The 19307-nt window shown below is 38.1% G+C and overlaps 2 protein-coding genes across 5 annotated transcripts in view; both read right to left on the bottom strand.

Annotated features, from left to right (window-relative positions):
- The window catches only part of arhgap21b (Rho GTPase activating protein 21b), a 39084-nt gene extending 34158 nt beyond the window's left edge, over positions 1 to 4926 (bottom strand). For 3 of the 4 annotated variants that reach the window (XM_034234470.1, XM_034234472.1, XM_034234473.1), the window contains exons 1-2: positions 4674 to 4926; positions 3661 to 3856 (exon numbers count right to left, since the gene is read on the bottom strand). In XM_034234470.1, coding sequence (XP_034090361.1) covers positions 3661 to 3729 — 69 coding nt within the window. In that variant the 5' untranslated portion in view covers positions 3730 to 3856; positions 4674 to 4926. Of the gene's footprint in view, positions 1 to 3660; positions 3857 to 4076; positions 4257 to 4673 lie in introns of those variants that run through there. The other variant, XM_034234471.1, reaches the window with a different exon arrangement.
- Positions 4927 to 7686: 2760 nt separating this feature from the next.
- On the bottom strand, positions 7687 to 18169 carry prtfdc1b (phosphoribosyl transferase domain containing 1b). Its single transcript, XM_034234587.1, is given in 10 exon segments — positions 7687 to 8388; positions 9089 to 9165; positions 9310 to 9356; positions 9554 to 9636; positions 10450 to 10467; positions 13740 to 13805; positions 14330 to 14513; positions 17786 to 17832; positions 17834 to 17893; positions 18104 to 18169. Coding segments are annotated over 10 exon segments (681 nt in total). The 5' UTR covers positions 18155 to 18169; the 3' UTR covers positions 7687 to 8340.
- Positions 18170 to 19307: the final 1138 nt, after the last annotated feature.

Genomic DNA, 19307 nt, shown 5'->3' with positions numbered 1-19307 from the left:
AGGATGAAAACCGCAGTCAGCTCTCTAAAAGAACCCCCTTCAGTTAATGATTCTCCATGATTCAAGCTACAAAGGGAGATATTTAAACAATTGACAGAAAATGTCACAGGCCGTTCCATTTAAGATGACATGGATGTTTTTACAGCACAGAAACTATGGGAGGAGGAACAACTGAATCACATAGAAGACCATCTCTTATGTTTCCCCCTGAGCCATCACAGACACAACCATAAGCCAACAGGAAGTAACAGACTTCTTCTATCCAATTGAAGGTACATGTTTCCTTCCGATAGCCATCAGTTAGCCGTATGATGCCTTCACAGAGGGTTCTGTAAAAGGCAGACGGACTAAATAAGATAAAGCTGAGCCTTAATGAGGCCAAGATTGCGGGGACAGGCGGGGTCTGTTTGTCGATAGCCCCTTAAAGTGCTAAATATAGATCATGTTTCATCATCCAGAACAGTAGTTAATTACACTCTCCTTTCTGTCATTCTACTGGAGCATAACCAACTAAGGGGCAGGTTTTATGAATCATGAAAGGCCTAAAGTCTACTCATCATATAGGAGGACACATTAATAAATCCATAGTGTGATACAATCCTTGTTGTATAGAGATATTTATACCAGTGTGTTCTGCAAACTCAGTGTCTAGTCTAGGAATCTGAGTCGAGGATGGAGACGTTAAGCCCACTTTGTCTGCTATTTGGATTCAGATGCAATGTTTGAATACCATGCACGAAGCAGCTGATAAAGCAGACACACACTCCAGTGTAAAGGAAAGAACAATACACTAGCAAAAGCCCAAGGCCAAAATCTTAAATCAACTCATATATTTGTTTCTATCAAGTTGTTATGCAATATAGGAAACAATCATCTACCGCAGTCCCTTAGGGGTACGTTGGAGTACTGCAGGGGGTGCGTGAGATTTATTTTATGTTAATGAAAAAACAACATAAGTAATGCATTTAAACAAACTACTGGGACATGTCTCCATGCTTTAATGTTCTAATAGTAGATGATCTACTTTATTCAAAGTTTACAGTAATTCTGGATAATAAAATGGGAACAATAAACGGGGTGCTCTTTTCCTCTCCCTCTCCTGACATCCCGTCCGTCTCGAGTCGTGCAGCTCGCTGAACCTGTACTAAGTGACCCGACAGTAAAGAATACACATATTTATAACTAGTTTAGCTAGTTCCAGAGTAGATAAACTAGCTAAGTGTGTTAGGTCTAACTCTTAGTGTATTTAATTTTGCTCCACTCAACGGTCCGTCACAGCAGCTGATCTGATCTCTCTCTCGCGTCCGGTTAGACTTCACTCGCGTTTATGTCCAAATCCGTCAGATCTAGCTAGTTCTAGTTAATTATATGACTGCCGGCTTATCAAAGGACACCTAAACAATAAGCGTTGCTTGGCAACAGCGTGTGGCCGCAAGTATAGCACAGCATTATGCATATGAGGGGTCAAAATCCCATGCTCATATATTTTGTTCTCTTCATTCCCCACGCCCCAAAATAAATAAATAAATAGATATACCAATTTTAGGAAAAGTAACGAAGTTTGAGCAGTGTGGGTTTTATATTAACAGTTACACATATTTCAAAACGCGAAGTGTAATAACTGCAGTGGCCTTCCTGTCACTGAGAATAACAAAGTTCCTCAGTGAAGCTCAAGCCCATGTTTCACTACATTGTAAGTACAATTTATTAAAAAGATCAGTTCAATGCAACTAATGTCGTCTCTGTGTTATTGCATGATGTTAAAATTGGTTTGCCATGAATTTAGTGATGGATTGTAAACATTTTTAAATGTAGCATTTAAGTGTTTCTCAGATACAATGTTGTTGTTTTAATAAATGATGGTGCAGCACTGTAGGCCTATGTACCTCTTTATATAGGCATTTTTTCCCTAACAAATAGTTTTTGCGCTGATCAGGGGGTACTTGGCTGAATCTTTTTTTCAAAGGAAGAACATTATTTAGTTTGAGAATCACTGATCTACCGGACCAATGGTCAGAATGGTTGTGAACAGGTCAAAAGAATAGAAAAGACTGCATGACTAGAAAAGTATGAGAAGACATGGGGACAATGTCCTTAATGTTTTTACAGAAAAATACAATAAACACACTTTTTGAGTATTATTATATATTATTTGCTGTTATAATGCAATCTACAGTTGTACTTTTATTTTTAAAAATAAGATCTTTATTTCATGTTTTAGTTCTCTTTGTAACTCATTTTCTCCCTTTCTTGAAATAAAAATACATTTGTTATCAACGTCTTTGGACCAATCATTATCAACAAAGACAATCACACGTTTTTCTTGGCAACACGCGTTCAAAATAGGTTTTTAAGAAACCCATACACTTCTGAAGTCATTAAATCCACAGTGTCATCATTTCCAGAAAATCCCAGGGCCACAGACTCCAGGGGGTTTCCGGATCAAAATTAGCACATGAATTGGTTTGTGTGGTAGGCTTATGAGAGGGACTGCTAAAAAGGAGGATTTCCACCGACTGCACAGTACCAAGGTTCTCCAAACACCTTACAACACTTCCAAAAGAAAAACTAATCTAAAACATGTTTCTTGAGTATTATACAAAATATGTTTTTTCTAAAAAAGCAACGCAGGAAGATTTTATTTTGCCTGGAGTTATTTTCTGTACACATGAACACACTATCCACATCTGAATTGTGTTCTACGAATCATTCATTCAACTCATTGTTTAGTCTGACCGTGAAAAGACCAAATTGCAAAAGTAGTTTTCTCTGCAGTAATGAGCTTTGTGTTAAAAACATCACTGTGCTTGTGTTTCCACTAGGAAAAGAGTTTATTTAAGTTTTTAGACTTCAAAGAATCTCTGGACGCCTTATCAGATGCATTCAAATTGAATTAATATCTTGTTGAGCACAACATTATCCTTATAGCTCTCATGTACTCTATTCAATGATCTACAATCCAATTCAGTCCGTCTGTTTGAAGTAACAACATGAGGATCCCTCATTTACAGATTATTCACATAGAAGCAGAGGGGCTTTAGTGACGAGCTGAATATTAGATTAAAAGCAATCTAGTGAATGAAAGAAAACTACAGGTTCTATTTCAAAGAGTACATGGTTCTACCTACTAGTTTAACATAACGGTCTTCATTCAGACAGCAAGCTCTCAGAGGAGCAGATGGTGTCCTGTCTGGCGTTACAGAGGTCACAGCTTAAAAATCTGAAAGACTGGTCTTTAATAAACTGCCATTGTCTCCTCCAGTGATGAGTTTGATTAAAACAAAAATAATCTAATATATTGTCCTGCAATGGGAAATCTGGGTTTTGATCTGGAAATATACAATGACCAACCCCAGCCGATTACAAGAAAAACCTACAATTTGGCAGCAGTTATTATAAAAAAACAACCCAAACAGTGAAGCACTGGTGAGATGAAGAGCTAAACAATCCAGCAGGAGTTGTTACAAGAACAAACAGCTGGGCCAAAGTGTCAAACACACACTACTCCCCCACAAACACCATAGTGAGAGAGAGAGAAACTAGAGAGTCGGTAGCCCCTGAAAAATGTCTTTCATTATCCCCATTTGAAAAATGTCATTCATTATTATACAAATAACATTCAGCGTGTGAGCTTTGAGTTGTGTTCTTGTTGTTGTTTACCTCACAGAAAGAAGATCTTGCTGGTTGTCTCCCATCATCTTCAGAATGAACCCAATGTGATGCCATCATTCAACTTCAAATAAAATCCTTTTATCCATGAACGCCCATATCAAAAAAATAGCTCCAGCAGGATGCAAGTATATAGTTCCAGTTTGTCCAATTTACAGCTCCATTCTTGCTTGATTTATTAGTCCATCTGTTGAAGAGAAAGAAATCACAGACATATGTTATTACTGCACTTTGTTTTAGAGTTAGGCCTATTTTTAAATTAGCTAATTGTGTATGGCGTCTATCACTGTGTTAAACAACATGAATCAATACCCTAGTTGTTCAACAACATAATAGTAGACCATCCGTGCTTAATGATGGACAATCAGCATTATGCAACATGCTAATCTAACTTAACTGAGTATCACCTTAAAGTTGTGGACGTAGTGAAAAACAGAGAGGTGACAAACCACGATATCACCGCATTATTCACCCGAGAATAATTTGAGGTTGCTGCCTTCAGCTTGAAGCACAACAACGTGGATAGTCAACACTGCATAATGAATGGCCAGCAACAAGTGGACGAGTTACAGACGGGAGGCAGGGCGAAAGAGAGTCCGTTGAAATGAAGTTACAACAAGCATATAAGACCAGGATAATAAAGCATAAGTGACACTTGGTCATCATATGGTTTGTATTTAAATTATAAAACCATCGGTAGTGTGGTTACAGGGGGTGAATTTGAAAGTCTCTTGTTTGATGGTCAACTGAGGCACGAGCAGAGCGTGTCGAGCTGTTGTTCTCCAGCGACAGACAAAAGTAGTTTTTTTCTTTGTTACATGTAATATAATACCGACACAAAGAAAGTTCAAAAGGCGATACGAGCCGACGTACCCACTTTATGCGTTATACACGTTGTGAAAGATAACTTGTAAAGTGAGTAAAAACAACAACCAAACTAACTGAGGCTACAGGCTGTTAGCGGTTAGCATCCATGCTAACGGCTGGAGTTTAAACAAAGTTACCTGTGTAGTTGCAAAGCGTCATTACAGGCCGGTAACAGCCGCAGCCAGTATCCATAAAGGCGACAAGAAAAAGTCAAATCCTAGCGTGGGAGTTGCTAGATGGTCAGGCGTTGTCATAATTTAATATAGTTTGAGTACAAACTGCTTCCCGGTGATTATTCCAAACCCACACAGGGGAGGCGCATGGTGCCGTTTTGGAGCAGGAGATTTTTTTGCTTCCCAGCGTTCCCGATCCCTACTCTCTGGGAGTCCACCTTCGGTCAACAGGATGCTCTCAGCCAATCACAAGCCGGGTTGTATTTGACCGAGCCAATCAGGTGCGAGTTTGCAAAAAGTAAGCTGCGTTGGTAAAAAGTGGTGTTTTTTTGCCGTTTCAACTGGAGTTTAATGTGGGGAGAAAACGTTCCCTGTCTGCCGGACGACGAAGTGGAAGTAACAAAGACACACTTATGTTATGTTCTAGCCTTTCAACAATTCAACCCGCTTTCGTATCATATAAACAATAAGGCAGAACGAGCAGTCACATGTCCTGGTTCAAAGTGAGGTCGAGAAGGGCTGGCATGTGGATGGTAGTGGATGAGGAATGTGAGCTCACACAACATATAATCTCTGCTCTCATCTTGCTGCCATACTCCCCAAAGCAGATAATTCAAATCAATTGCCCCACAGCGACAGTGCTTTACAAACAACCTTGAACATATTGTAGAATACATGCTCAGATTGTCAGAGGTCTGACAAATGTCCCTTTTATTCCCCTCCACCATAAGGGACCACCTGTTCTTGGGATTGGGAGCTTTTGTTGCAGAGGTCAGTTTTGGGAGGAGACTTTCACAAAGCTGTCCTGTCCAGCTAGTTCAACTTTCAGCAGTAGGAAAACAACTTCTAAATTGAGGTCCAACTCCATTTGTACCTGATAGACAAAACATCTTTGAACTGCTTCCCCAAAAAGTGCTACAAAATATATCCTCATGAAACATAAACAGGTTTTGTTTATTGCACTTTATATTTGTTCAGCCTACTTGAATTCATATTTCTCCATTGTTGTCCTACATAGTTGTTATTGTACTATATGTTTGTAAATTGTGCATTCTTTTGGCCAGAGAAACACAATTGTACTCAACGATGTACTACATCATGGATGACAATAAAGTCATCCATAAATAGTTTTTCCATAAGATCTATTTTTACTTCACTACATATCAAAAGGAACTTGTTTTGTTATTCCACTACATTTATTTGACAGCTATAGCCTTTTTTTTGTGTGTGCAGGATTTCAAACACAAAACAGTGAGACCCTGCAATCCAACACATTGTTTTTCATGCATTGGTCCGTTTTGAGAGTTGTTGCTATTTTGCTTCCATAATACGTTTTTGCAGTCTGGTGGAATGAAACCATCCGAAGTATACATTAAAGGTCACCTATTATGCAAATTCCACTTGTTCATGTATTTTATACAGAAACACGTGTCACCTCTGTGTAAAGAGATTCTGAAAGTTTCAGGAAAAAATATTTGCTCACTTTTTGTCCTGATCCATTTATATAAAAACCTGTCTGAAAAAGAGCTGATCAGATTTTGGCCACTTTATTACATTACATTTCATTTAGCTGACGCTTTTATCCAAAGCGACTTACAATAAGTATTCGACCAGGAAGACACAACCTTGAAGAAAACAGAATCATATAAGTACATCAGGTTTCATAGAGCCAAAACATTTCAAGTGCTACTCAACTGGCTTTAGATAAGCCAGTCCTTTATTAGTATATAAGTGCTCTTTATGATCTCATAACGATTTTTTGGCTTGTGTAACCTTTAGCCAGTAACATCCGCCTGCACCTCATCACCTGAATCTCCTCCTAGAACCAAATATCTCTCAGAGGGGCGTTGGGAGTGGCATCTTATTTTCATCTAAAGTAAAAGACAGAGAATCAGCACTTTTGAAACAGGGGGGTTTATGGGATGCTACAATGTACGATCTGTTTGATATTTCAAGCCAAACACTTCAGAGACATGTTTTGTATAACTGAGACCTATAATATATTGATGAAAAACAGTATAATAGGGGACCTTTAAGGTGTGTATTTGACTACACTTAATCCATTTTTGTCTGCAGAATTCTCCTTGATTCACCAAAAGTTAGCATTAGATAATTCTTCTTTTGCATATTTGATCATAACAATTCTTACAAAAGGAATTGTAAAGTATAATAACTAGGGAAGTAACATGGGGTTGTTTAGAAGCTATGTTGCCCTCTTCACCAGTGTCTCCCTGTGACAGGTTTTTAACCAAGGACCTTTACTTATAAAAGAGTATTTAATGTCTGTTATTGCTATTTTTACTCAAGTAATGAATCTGAAGACTTTTTCCTGTGAAGACTACAAGTAAAACGTAGGCTGTTAATAATGTAATACTATTAGGGTGCTTTATATTTTCCTTAGTTGTTAGGGCATAATTCAGGTCAGAGTCAATTCACTACAATCCCCAGCCTGAGTCCATGAAAAGTACTGTTTTGTTTTTTTAGGCACATTGTGTTCCCTGCTTAAAGTCTGGGGAGTCATATGTCAGGTGTGTACAAAGAGCACTGCAGCTCAACACAACCACTCTCTATTGTTCCCTGTACTAGATCATTGGCAGTTAACCTATCTATTTTTTTAATTAAAGAATTTCTAACCTCAATCTTCAGGATGCAACTGTTGTCAAGTCTTAAAATGAAAAATATTCAATAATACACCAGTTATCAAAAGGTTAAGGAGTTTAAGAGCACTCCTCAATGAGCTAGTTTCCCTGGTCTTCACTAGAATGTAAAACATCCCAGCAGCTCAGTAATATGATGTAGCACAAAAATACATATTTAAATCACACAATTTAATATGTTTTGGTATATTACTAGCCTTAAAAAAAAACTTATGAGGTAGCCAGCCAAGACCTCACTTAAATTGTATTAATATACTGTATGTAGTGCATTATTTTAAGTCCGATAATGGGATAATATTAAACTGATAAATGACACAGAAAATGTTTGAAATACTTTACTTGCATGTTATATTATAAAAGGAAATACAGAAATTAGATACCTATTACACTACATCTCAGTTTTAAAGTAGTAAGTATACTCAGTGTTTGCCCAGCATTAAAGGTGAGAACAACAGTACCTAATGAAATACCAGACAGGCAATGTACACATTAAAATCTATCCCTAATTTCTTATTAAAACTCTGTTTCTGTCATTTTAAAAGAAGCTTTCCTTTGTTACCTAATCACACACTGACTTTAGAAAATGTATCACATTCATACAGGTCATGATTATCAAGCCTTTACAATGCATACAAGAAGCAAAGTTGAGATTAAATTTGTGTTAAAGTCAAACAAACTATGGCACACAGTTTCCTTGTATTTCAATTATCAATACAGATAACTTCTGTAAACATTAAGAATGAAATGGCTACTTTAAAAGCAAAGTACACCATGTACTTGCTTTGATAAAATTACCAGATAAACGTCAGTGTCTATTGTTATAACACATTTCATAGAAGGAATGTTTAAACAAATCAGGGGATGCTTGAGATCAAATGTCACGATAGCAGCTGTAAGTGAATGGCATCCCAGGGAAAATGTTCAGGCTTGCTGTTAGATGACATCTGACAGTGGCCTCCTTTTGCAGTCCTTTTTTAAATCTTGTATTTTGTTTTCCCACTTTCACTGATCACACAGATATGCTGAAAAAAAAGGAGAAATAGAACTCAGTACAAACTTATTTGTATTTAATGATGTAAGAAGGGGTGTGAATTGTTCCCTTCTTCATGATGAGATTAAGATTACTCTGATAAAATTTGACTTCAAATTGATTCTCGATTAAAACTATTTTGGGATCTATTCTGCACTAATAAAAGGTGCTTTGGCAAATTATGATAAGAAAGCTGAGGTCAGGGTGTACAAGATTACGGAGTTTTCTCATTGGATTGCAATAATCTAACACATAAAGGTAAAACTATGACAAAAGGTGACATTCATGCTTATGTTGCTATTAGACAAATATAAACAGTTTTACTGAAATACAATCTTAGTATTTCTAGATTCTCAATAACTTTATAAACAACAAGTTCTTAAAAATGCTGCCTGTTAAATCAATACAATTGGTAGGATTGGGAAACTTGCAACCAGTGTTATGTGTGATTTTTCCAAAAATCTGTTATTTCACAACATTTGGACTTATTTAGGTTTACTGTTCATGTAAGCAATAATCAGGTTCCTTTTTTTGGATTTCTTTTTTCTAAAAGTGGTTTTGTAAAATAATATTCTCACTTGTAACGTTAATCCAGCCACTCCCCCAATGGTTAATGTTACTAGACAGTCATAATGACTTCTTTCACTAAAGAGTCATTGTTGTCTATAATTTAAAAAACAGCACCAACTCACATTTAGGTCTCTAAAATACTCATTGTAGTCTAAGGCATATCCAACCACAAACCGATCAGGTATCTCAAAGCCGACATCTGAAATCAAAAGACAAAGTGGAATATTGATAGAAAATATTTCCATGGTCCAAAGACTCACTGACTAACAATCTGCAACGACTGTTTTAAGTGAGAATAAACCCATGACTCATGAACACATAAAAGGGCTGGTCAGATACGTACAGTCAGGAAGACATGTTGAGTTATGTGGCACTCTCTTAACCAGCAATCTGGGAGGGAAAAAAGCAGACATTATCATGAGATATCTCTTTCTACCTGTTAGGTTTAAATGTAAGAGTAGTAACCAGCATCACTTATTCTTTCTTTGTCTCCCTCTTTCTGTCTAGACTGGAAGGCGGATGTTGAGTGATTCACAAAGAGGAAAACTGTGCTAGTTTGGTTTTGAGGTCTTTAGAGTATAACTTACCCTGCTACTTTGATCAATTTGGGACTGAAGGATTCAACATGCTTCAGGAGAGCATTCATTGTCTTTCCGGTGCCCACAATGGCCTGTAAAGGAAAAGTTTAAAGAAAACTGGATTGAGAAAGCAAGAGCTTGCCAAGAAGTAAATGCAGATGAAAAAACAGACTTATTTTTACACTGCAGTACAAGTGAAAAGGAAAAAGTTGGTCGGACTGCACTTGTATTACATAACGGTTTATGAGCATTCTCTAAAATAACTTTACTTACACTTGAAAAAGAGGAATTTAAAACCAACATGTGATATTTGACACACAAACGCCTCTGTTGTCATGTAAATGTAGGTCAACAAGCCCTTCATATCGGATTGTCCCAACACACTTATGCTAAACATTTATTTTCTCTTGTGACAGGATATGAGTGTAAAAACAGGTGGAAAGAGCACTAGATTATCCTGTTACTCATGTAGATGTGTTCATCATTTATAGTAGAACTATTAAAAAAGGTAATCAAAACAATAGCAACTTTAAAAAATAAAATAAAGTATAAGACAATAACTGCAGGGGCATATTCACAAATGCTTAAGCACTGACTAATGACCGTTGTTTCAAAATCCTGCAATGCCTACATAAAGAGAGTAACCATGACTCAGTGACCACAACGATGGCCTTCCTGTAAATGTCATTATTTCTCCTTCAAGGCTAACAAGAGTAGGTTTATGATCATATTTCCCAAATACAGGTCAGCCAACTTAAAAAGTTTCCTGAAGTTGAACTCAGGTCCTGTAAAGAGAATATGAGACTTTTAAGTGCCTTGACCTGGATAACCATCCAGGCTATGAAAAACAACAGGCTTATTTGGTGGAGAAGAAAAACAGAGGAGCAGAAACACGGTTGACTTACCTCCACAATCAGTACGTTCTTATGAGAGCATTTTGGGAAGAGAAGAGAGAGCAGAACAAACTATTATTCTTGGTTTGGAACAGAAATAAAACGGATTATCTTCATGTTAACCACACAAACAATGGTCATCTAAAAAGCAAAAAATAAACAATTACAGCTGAAAAAAAGAGGCAAGTAGTTTTCAATACTGTACTGCTTTGTTTGAAAAGCAACACAAATTTAAATTGTAATTTTGTAAAAGGAAATTAACATCTTTAAGCTTATTTTTCTGGGAATAAGTAACAGCATAAGTGTTGAAACGTGGGCAATAACCATCCGTATTTGTTAATGCAGACCCTAAATCAGTAAGGGATAAAATCATCTATGGAAAATGTCATCTACATTGGAAGCCCATGTCCCTACAGTCGTTTAAATGCCATACTGAAATAGCTGAGATTCTGCAAATGTTTGACTAATTGGCTGAAGACAACTGGGCACTATTTATACTAACAAAAACTAAAGCTTCAGTTAACTCAGATAGGTCACAATTATAAAAAACAACTTCAACTGCCGTGTCATTGTCTGCAGTATACTCTACTTTACAAACAAAGGATTCAGCCAAGCATGCAGTCGTGCTTTTTTAGGACTCATTATTCATACAGATTTATTTTGGAATGCAGTAAACCCTGGAGAAATATAAAGGAATAAGTGATTTATTAAAAGGGTGAGCCACTGTCTGTCATATGCACTGGGAGGATAAGGCATAAAATGAACTATGTAATGTTCCTTGTCACACAATTGGTTTATCTCTTCCAGCAAACCATCGCAGCACTCTGTTACAAAAAGGTGACTAAATTTAGCCGTACATCACAGGGTGCTCAGGGATTTCACAAGCACACTTTAAATACTGAGAGCGAAGCAGCCGGCAGTGACTCAAGCTCACTACCTCATATCCTTTTCTTGTTGCCACGCCTGGCCATAGGGCATTTTAGTGGGTGTGCGCTTAGCTAAGGGAGGTGTGTGTTTAGATCAGCTGCTTTATATTACCTAAAAATACTTTTGACTCCTGTAGTAGTAGTTAAGTAATCCATCACACACACCACAAGTGGGGAGAAAAATATCTTTAAAAAACAACAATGAACTATTTTGAAACTTGATCGATTGTTTAGGTTATTTTTCAGAACAAAAGGCTAGACTGTGAATCCAGCTTCTTAAATGGCAGGACTTGCTGCTTTTTTCCATTTTATGTGAAACTAAAATATATGTTTGTGAGACAAAACTAGCAATTTCCAGTCGTAGTTTCAATTGTTATGTTCTTCATACCACCCATATCCAAGTGCGTATTTCTTGACGTAGTGTGCATGAGTTACAGAGGAGAAACTATAATTCACTTGAAAATAGCCAAAGAAAGGAAATAAGGTGTCTGTCGGAATATTGGCTTCTCTTATTTCCATCCCCAGAAATGACTGTGACCATAGTTTTGAAATTAGCCTGTACATTTCACTTAAAGTTAAAAGTATACACAGATATACACATATACAGATCAGGGGCCTCATTTATAAAGGGATATACGCTCAAAAAATGGCGTACGCCAGTTTCTACGCAATGTTTGCGATTTATAAAATACTAACTTGACGGGAAAACATGCGGTCCTCCACGCAAACTCTAACCCATCCTAAGCAAACTGCGACACCGTTGGCAGAAGGAAGAATGGAGAGAAATATGTGGAAATAATACCATAAATAAAATGTTACCACTCATTTATCATATATGAAGAATTCATTTTCAAACATTGATTAAAGCCAATCTTAAAATGATTTAACAAACGCCTGTTTGAGACTCCTCAGTGCACACAAAAACATAACTTGGAGAAATAAATAAATACGGATATAATATCTAATATGTTATTTAAAACCACCTTGAATATGTTGTGTTAATGTTATGAAATGTTTTCTCATAAATGATGCGGTTTTGCATTTCTATAGGTTGTAGGAGCATGGTTTTATATAGGCTACTACCATGTTTAATCATGTTTTATGCCGTTTGCTAAGACTTGATAAGTCGCTCATAAAACACAGGAGGTATGGAAGCTAAGAACACCATATGTGGTCAATTGTACAGCTAATATAACACAACACATTAGTTGTATTTCCTTTAACTGGTGGATATAGAGTTGCTGCAGTGGAGACGCTGCGCACAGCTGATCGACAGCTGGGACACAAACCACCAAATACAAAAACATAATTCAGATCCAGTCGTCATGACTCCACTCCGGAGGGATTCCCCGATCATTTCTTACAGTTTCTCATCAAGGGGGTGTCTCCTGTCCCCGGTACAAACACACTGCCTGAGGAAGGCTATGTGTATTATTTTTGTCATGAACCTTTTTCGGACCACTTATTTATTTATTTTGGTGACGATCCGACCTCCATGCTGCTACTCTGGTTCAAACTACATCCACCAAACAATATGATTTATCTCGACCTCCCCAAAATAACCAAAATCTGACACGGTGTGAGATGTCTTTTTTAGCTGTTCTGTCGTCATTTCCTGCGATCTTCTTCATAAAGTCAGTCAGAATGAATTAATGAATGGGCGTTTCTTTGACTATTTATAGGCAAATATGGGCGTTACGTGAAGCCCGCAAAAGCTGCACCGCATTTCGAGTCGGTTGTGATTTATAAAGGGAAACCGGCGTAGGAAGTGCTGTACGCACTTTCCTCGCCGGTACGCAATGTTCGGTGAATCGGAAAATGTCTGTACCTATTTTTTGGATTTCTACTACGTAAGCAACCTTCCCACGTGAATCCTACGCACAACGTTATAAATGAGGCCCCAGGTGACACTACACAGTCACACACACACACCTACTCGAGCCCAGTGATGTACTACGTTTGATTTCATGATAACAAGACAAGCAAATAAAGAGTGAGCCTGTAGCAACAATGATAGCAAGCGTATCCCCCCATTTACACAGATGCTACCCTTTGCTTCCACTGAGATCAAGTGAAGGAGGCCTTTAAACAATTACATTAGAACAATTGGTATCTGATGGCTGCTGGGTTTGTCAGAAACTGCCATCTTTGATCTCCGTCACGGAAGCACTGAACCATTTCCTCAGGATGGAGTGGGAGATAGCAGATGAGGGAAGGCTGCCCTCTTCAGGCTGACTTCTCTCAATACTCATTGATGCCACTTGTAAAGAGTTGTTATTGTAATAGAGCTTATCATTATGTTTCACTGGACTCAAATGTGGTTCTTTATCTAAGTTGGGCTGTTTTTTTTAATGGTGTAGATGAGAAAAGTATTACCTTTCCAGCTAAAAAAGACAAATCCTCTGCTCCGACTATGTGAAGATCCTCTGTTGACTGATCATTCTGAGGGATTCAAAATATAGAAAATCAACAAGTTAGTTAAATGAACATTGGATATCCTATTTAAAAACAAATAATCATTGTCAGCTACAACAGATTTTTTTACGAGCCTATATTATTCATCCGTTTTTCTTAAGATTCATGGACACAAATCAGAATCAGTTTCATTACCAAGTAGGTTTACACATATGAGGAATTTGCTTTGGTATAAGTGGTGCACAGAGACACCAAAAGAAGAATATGCAATCTTAGCTTGAATTATTTGACCAATGTAAGGTGTACTTGTATGTTATCTCACGGGCAAATGCATATCACCTATATAATTTCAAAATATATGGTATTTTTCTGCTTTGCTTGTGATGCTGTAGCTACATGAGGCACATTTATAGCAAAGTTACACAAAGGTACCAGTGTCATAATGTATTAAATATAACACACATCTTCTGACTATGTCATGGGACATATTCAGTTTTCACACGTCCCTTAGCGTCAGAGTGCTGTTTGTGTCGCTTTGAGCAGGAGCTCACCAGGTAGCTCTTGAGTCGGATGAAGTGGACCCTCATGGGGAGGGTGCGGTTGGAGTTGCGGCTGAGGGCCTTGATCTTGTCCACCAGGTCGACACAGAACTGGTAGCCTCCTTTCAGCACACACAGCACCACGATGTCATGGTCCCCCAGGTCATCCATGATGTTTCGAGCCAGACGTTCTATCCTGTAAACAACGTGACACTCTAGCAAGCCATTTAATCTGTCTGGGACATTATCAGCAGGCTGTCAATAAGGTGTCTTTGGTAGGTTTGGGTTTAAGGACTTGTTGCTTTGACAGCAGTTTAGATATAATTATATCAGAAATCCAGACTTGTCTCAATCGTCAACATCAGGCACGTGCACACAAAGTGGGCTTGAGCCCCTGCCCTTTTTCTTCCACTAGAGAAAGTGCCCTTTTACCCCCTTTTTTTTTTAAATAAATGAATTTTAGGGCTGTCAAACGTTTACAATTTTTAATCAGATTAATCACAGCTTAAAAATTAATTAATCATGATTAATCACCATTCAAACTATGTCCAAAATATGCCATTTCTTTATGTATATTGTTGTGGGAATGGAAAGATAAATGAAAGAAGGCGGATATATCCATTTAACATACAGTAGCCTATGTATGTATGTATGTTTATTATAACATTGTTCTGTGTGTCAAAATGAAAGACAGCAGCCCACACACCTATCAATCATCAAACCGTGGGGTCTTATTTCATTACGTGTTGATTTCTATCAACACGGGGGGGGGGGGCTAGTGGAGTACTTCGTGACCACAGAGTGTGAACGTTGTGATCAGCTGTTTTAGCGCAGTTCTCCAGTGAAGGGGGGGGGGGGAAGTCTCCCTCCGCAGCCGGTTGGCGTAGTTTTGGCACAATTCCGTTGTACAGGCCGATGTTAACAGCAGCCCTGTCTGTGCACACGGAGACCGACTCTGTCGTAGGGTGATCTAACCGCCTTCTGGAAAAGCTTCACAAGTACCTCGGTACGCAAATGCGCTTTGTGACACAAGTGACGGTACGCATTTCAGATTACGCACATAACCTGCGTACCAGTTATGTGCACCCCTGTACTACAGCAAAAGTATTCTCCGTCGGGACTTCCTGCAACAACACCACGCCGTTATCAAAGATGTTCTATTGAGAAGACGATCACTACGTGACAAAAGTTTTCAAAACCGTTTCTGGTCTTCGGTATTTCCAGACAAGTGGCTACTGAAATCAATCTTACTAACGGCTCTCTGTGCAATTTACTCCGCGAGTTGGTGGACTTTATTTTGCTTACTTTAACATCATTTTTCAAGGTGGGGCTAAGCCATTTATTGGTATGGGTGTAGCCTACCCCAGCGTTGCCACTGGTGGGATGTATGGGGCGGGCCATTCTGCACATGAGTTAAATGCGTTAAATATTTTCACGCAATTAATTCAAAACATTAATTACCGCCTTTAACGCGATAATTTTGACAGCATTAGAATATCTACTGCTGTTTGCGCACAGTTTCCCTTTCAAAAAATATATTGATTGAATACAAAATAAAAAGATCAGGTCGGGAGATAAGACTGTGAAGTTCCGATGCTCTCTCTACACACACGAACGCGCACATGACCAATGAGGGCACGAGATAAGTTTGTGCACAGATGGAAGGCTGACAGGCAGGTAGGCCATCCAGTTATTTTAGCCGGGCCGGCTAAAATGATTGGTCGTGCTTTTTACAGCGCTACGGCTTCCACAAATGAATTTTTTTTATGGATTTTTTGTCAAAGCACTTAAGATATTCATTGCTATCGGGATGTTAAGAGCATTCCATGAAATATAATAAAAAGTGTATCTCGAGCCGGTTTCTCAAACTTACCTACCCCACCATTAAGGGGAGACACTTAAAGTGAATGCATTCAAATGTGTATCTAATAACGTCATCACAATCGCCATATTGATATGCAAAGTAGGCGTTAACTAGGCCTAATTAAAATGCGCTAATTTGCATGCAGTTACTAAGGCATTGCAGGTGAAAAGGATAAAACTAAAAAACACATCACCTCACAACTTCCCCAGATAGTTACTTACGTCAAGTCAGTATTTTCCCCTGAAATGTTATGTCTAAATGCAGATTAGCTTTAAATCTATAGATGAATTCAGACATGGTAGTAAAGCGAACACCATTTATATGTGTTTCTTGGAAGTTTTATTTCTATTAGAGTGAAAGAAAACATGGAAGCAAAATAGACCAAAATAACAAGTACATGAAAAAACGATATTTTTGCCTGTAATGTCCTTAAACAGTAACTTCATAATTTTGATTGTTGGCTGCTCATTTAATAACTATTAATTTGACTAGTTTGTCGTCTGCTCTTGTGCTTAGTGAATACTAAAGAAGACCATTGTCTCTGTGTTAGCTGATTATTTTGTAGAATTCTGTTGAGTATTAAACAATTGCGTGAGTGTATTAAAATAAATTGGTCAGTAAGTCAGAGATGTGCAACTATATTTAACTTTTTGTTTTAAAACATTTTTTTATAAATGATTATGGGAAGTGCCCTTTTTCTCACTTGAGCACCCGCCCCTCAAATTGTCTGTGCACGTCCCTGGTCAACATTGTTATCTGGATAACTTTTCTATCCATTTACGAAGAAGGAGGCAAGTCTTTTTATCACAACAATCTGTCCAACATAGCAGAGTAATGTTTAGATTCCTGTTTGTAAGTAAACATGCTATCTCAAAAACAGTAGCACATTTCATTGGAATTTGGTGAAAGGTTAGGCTACAAGTAAACATTTCTGGACTATCAGAACTATTTTAATGCAGCGGCACAATTTCTGAAGAATGTCTGCTTTTCTTTTGTCATATGAGGATGATACACTACACATATTCGAGTTTTGGACTGTTGGTCAATTAAAAAGACACTTGAAGATGTCACAACAATGCAAGTTATCATAAATGTAATGTTTCACTATTTACTGATGTTCCAGTCAGAATAATATTTTGGCAGCTAATTCTTCACAGATTTAGAACAAATAAAATCACTGCATTTGTCACTATTCACAAACATAATTTCTTCATCAACACAAAGACTTATACTACCTTTGACTAAAAAGTATTCTGACACTTGTCATATTTCTTTATCACTGTATTGTGATGTAGATCAAGATTCAGGTCCACATTAATGTCTTCCATCAAAATCATAAACTTTAGAAAAGTGTGTGTATCTATCATGATGCTTTATAATGGTCTGCTGGTGAGTTTTTTTTGGTTTTGTGTGACAGACAGTGATCATTTTATAGTTTTCAACAGTTGAAAACAGCACCATGGTCCACAAGAAGTGAATCTTCCCAGAATCTCTCAGAATTTTTCAAAAGCAAGTATAGTTTGAGCCACCTCACAGCAGAAACACTTGGGAGGCTCAAAGGTTTTTGTTACAATGGCAGCAGAAGAGGGGTTTTGGGGCTGTACCTGTCCACGATGACACCATGTGGAACGACGACACAGTCTAAATCTCCGGGAGTAGTGAGCCGGATAGCTGAAGAGATCTAAACAGTAGCCTGGCCAGTCATCGTCAATCTGCGAGCAAAAACATCAACTCAAATCATCTGTTGATCGTTTAAAAGTTGCAAAACACCAAACGACATGTATCACCAAAAGTTGCACGAACAACACACATGCGGGCACAATACAAGGTGTGAAAAGTTGCCTGAATTTGGAAATTTGGAATGGAAACTTTTCCCTGCGCTGTAGAACGCCATGCTTTCGTGTTTTCTCGTTTTAATTTACCACAATCCCGCCGCCTCCTCCGATTTGTGGTTTGACGAAAACGTCTGCCATGTTGTTTTCGTGCTGATCAAAAAAAAGTCTCTAGCTTGAGGAAAGTGGTGGTGCAGCCGGAGGCTTTGGGGGGAGGTTTTGGCACCGTGCGGAGAGAGGAGGAGTAAAGGGAGGAGGAATGTTTGCATCCCTCTGTGATGTGTTATACTGCTCTGCTGCCGCCAGGGGCAGCATAACACTGACCATCTTTATCAATCACATGGTTGCTGTTGGACAACACACACTGCCTGTTAATGACTTCATTAGCTATACTAAGCAGTGATGGTGGTAAAGTATCACAATGTTATTTGTATGCTTGAATACAATAATATGTAAGTAGTCCTTCATTCAACATTTACATGTTAAGTGTAAAAGTAGAACAATGTACGCTTTTATAAGAAAAAATTGAAAGATAAAATAGTGGAAAGTACCTTAAAGGTGGGGTAGGTAATTTCGGAGAAACCAGCTCGAGTGCGCTAGAATTTGAAAATACACAACCGGAGAAATCTGCCACTTCCTTACAGAGCCCCTCCTCCAACACACACGAACGCGCACATGACCAATGAGGGCACGAGATAAGTTTGTGCACAGATGGAAGGCTGACAGGCAGGCATGTATGTATGTAAAAAAAAAACACCTGTATGTAAATTGGAAATAAGCCATCTGTATGTCAAATATGTCTTATCTGTCTTAAATGACATGATGAATTGGAAATGGGGGACCCTGATGTAAACAAGACGAAAGTCTTTCTCTGGTCTGCATCCCCTTAACAATTGTATGTTTTGAGCTGTACTGTACTGTACCCAATATACAAGCTGTTAATAAACTTTTCAATCAATCAATCAAGGCATGCCCGGCGCCGTGGGAGGGCCAGGGAGGGCCAGGCCCTCCCATTTGACATTCCTGCCCTCCCCCAATATACACGTTTTTTATTATTATTATTAAATGTATAACATTTAAATTTGTTTTAATTATAAATAAACTGTGAACTTTTATGCTACGATGTATCTGATGTTAGATAGTAACTAAAACAAAAAATCGCAGGCTATGTCAAATAAATGCATGTGACTCTGTTGTGATTTGTGATTCGTCCACATTTAGACCAATCACAGCGTCACACTCTGCCGCCTTCTGGATTTGTTTGTTTATTGTGCATTCTGTGGACTCCCATTTC

This window comes from Gymnodraco acuticeps, unplaced genomic scaffold (genome assembly GCF_902827175.1).
Source record: "Gymnodraco acuticeps unplaced genomic scaffold, fGymAcu1.1, whole genome shotgun sequence".
NCBI lineage: Eukaryota > Metazoa > Chordata > Actinopteri > Perciformes > Bathydraconidae > Gymnodraco > Gymnodraco acuticeps.
The sequence above is the reverse complement of the archived record's forward strand: the minus strand, read 5'-3'. Positions and strand labels throughout refer to the sequence as shown.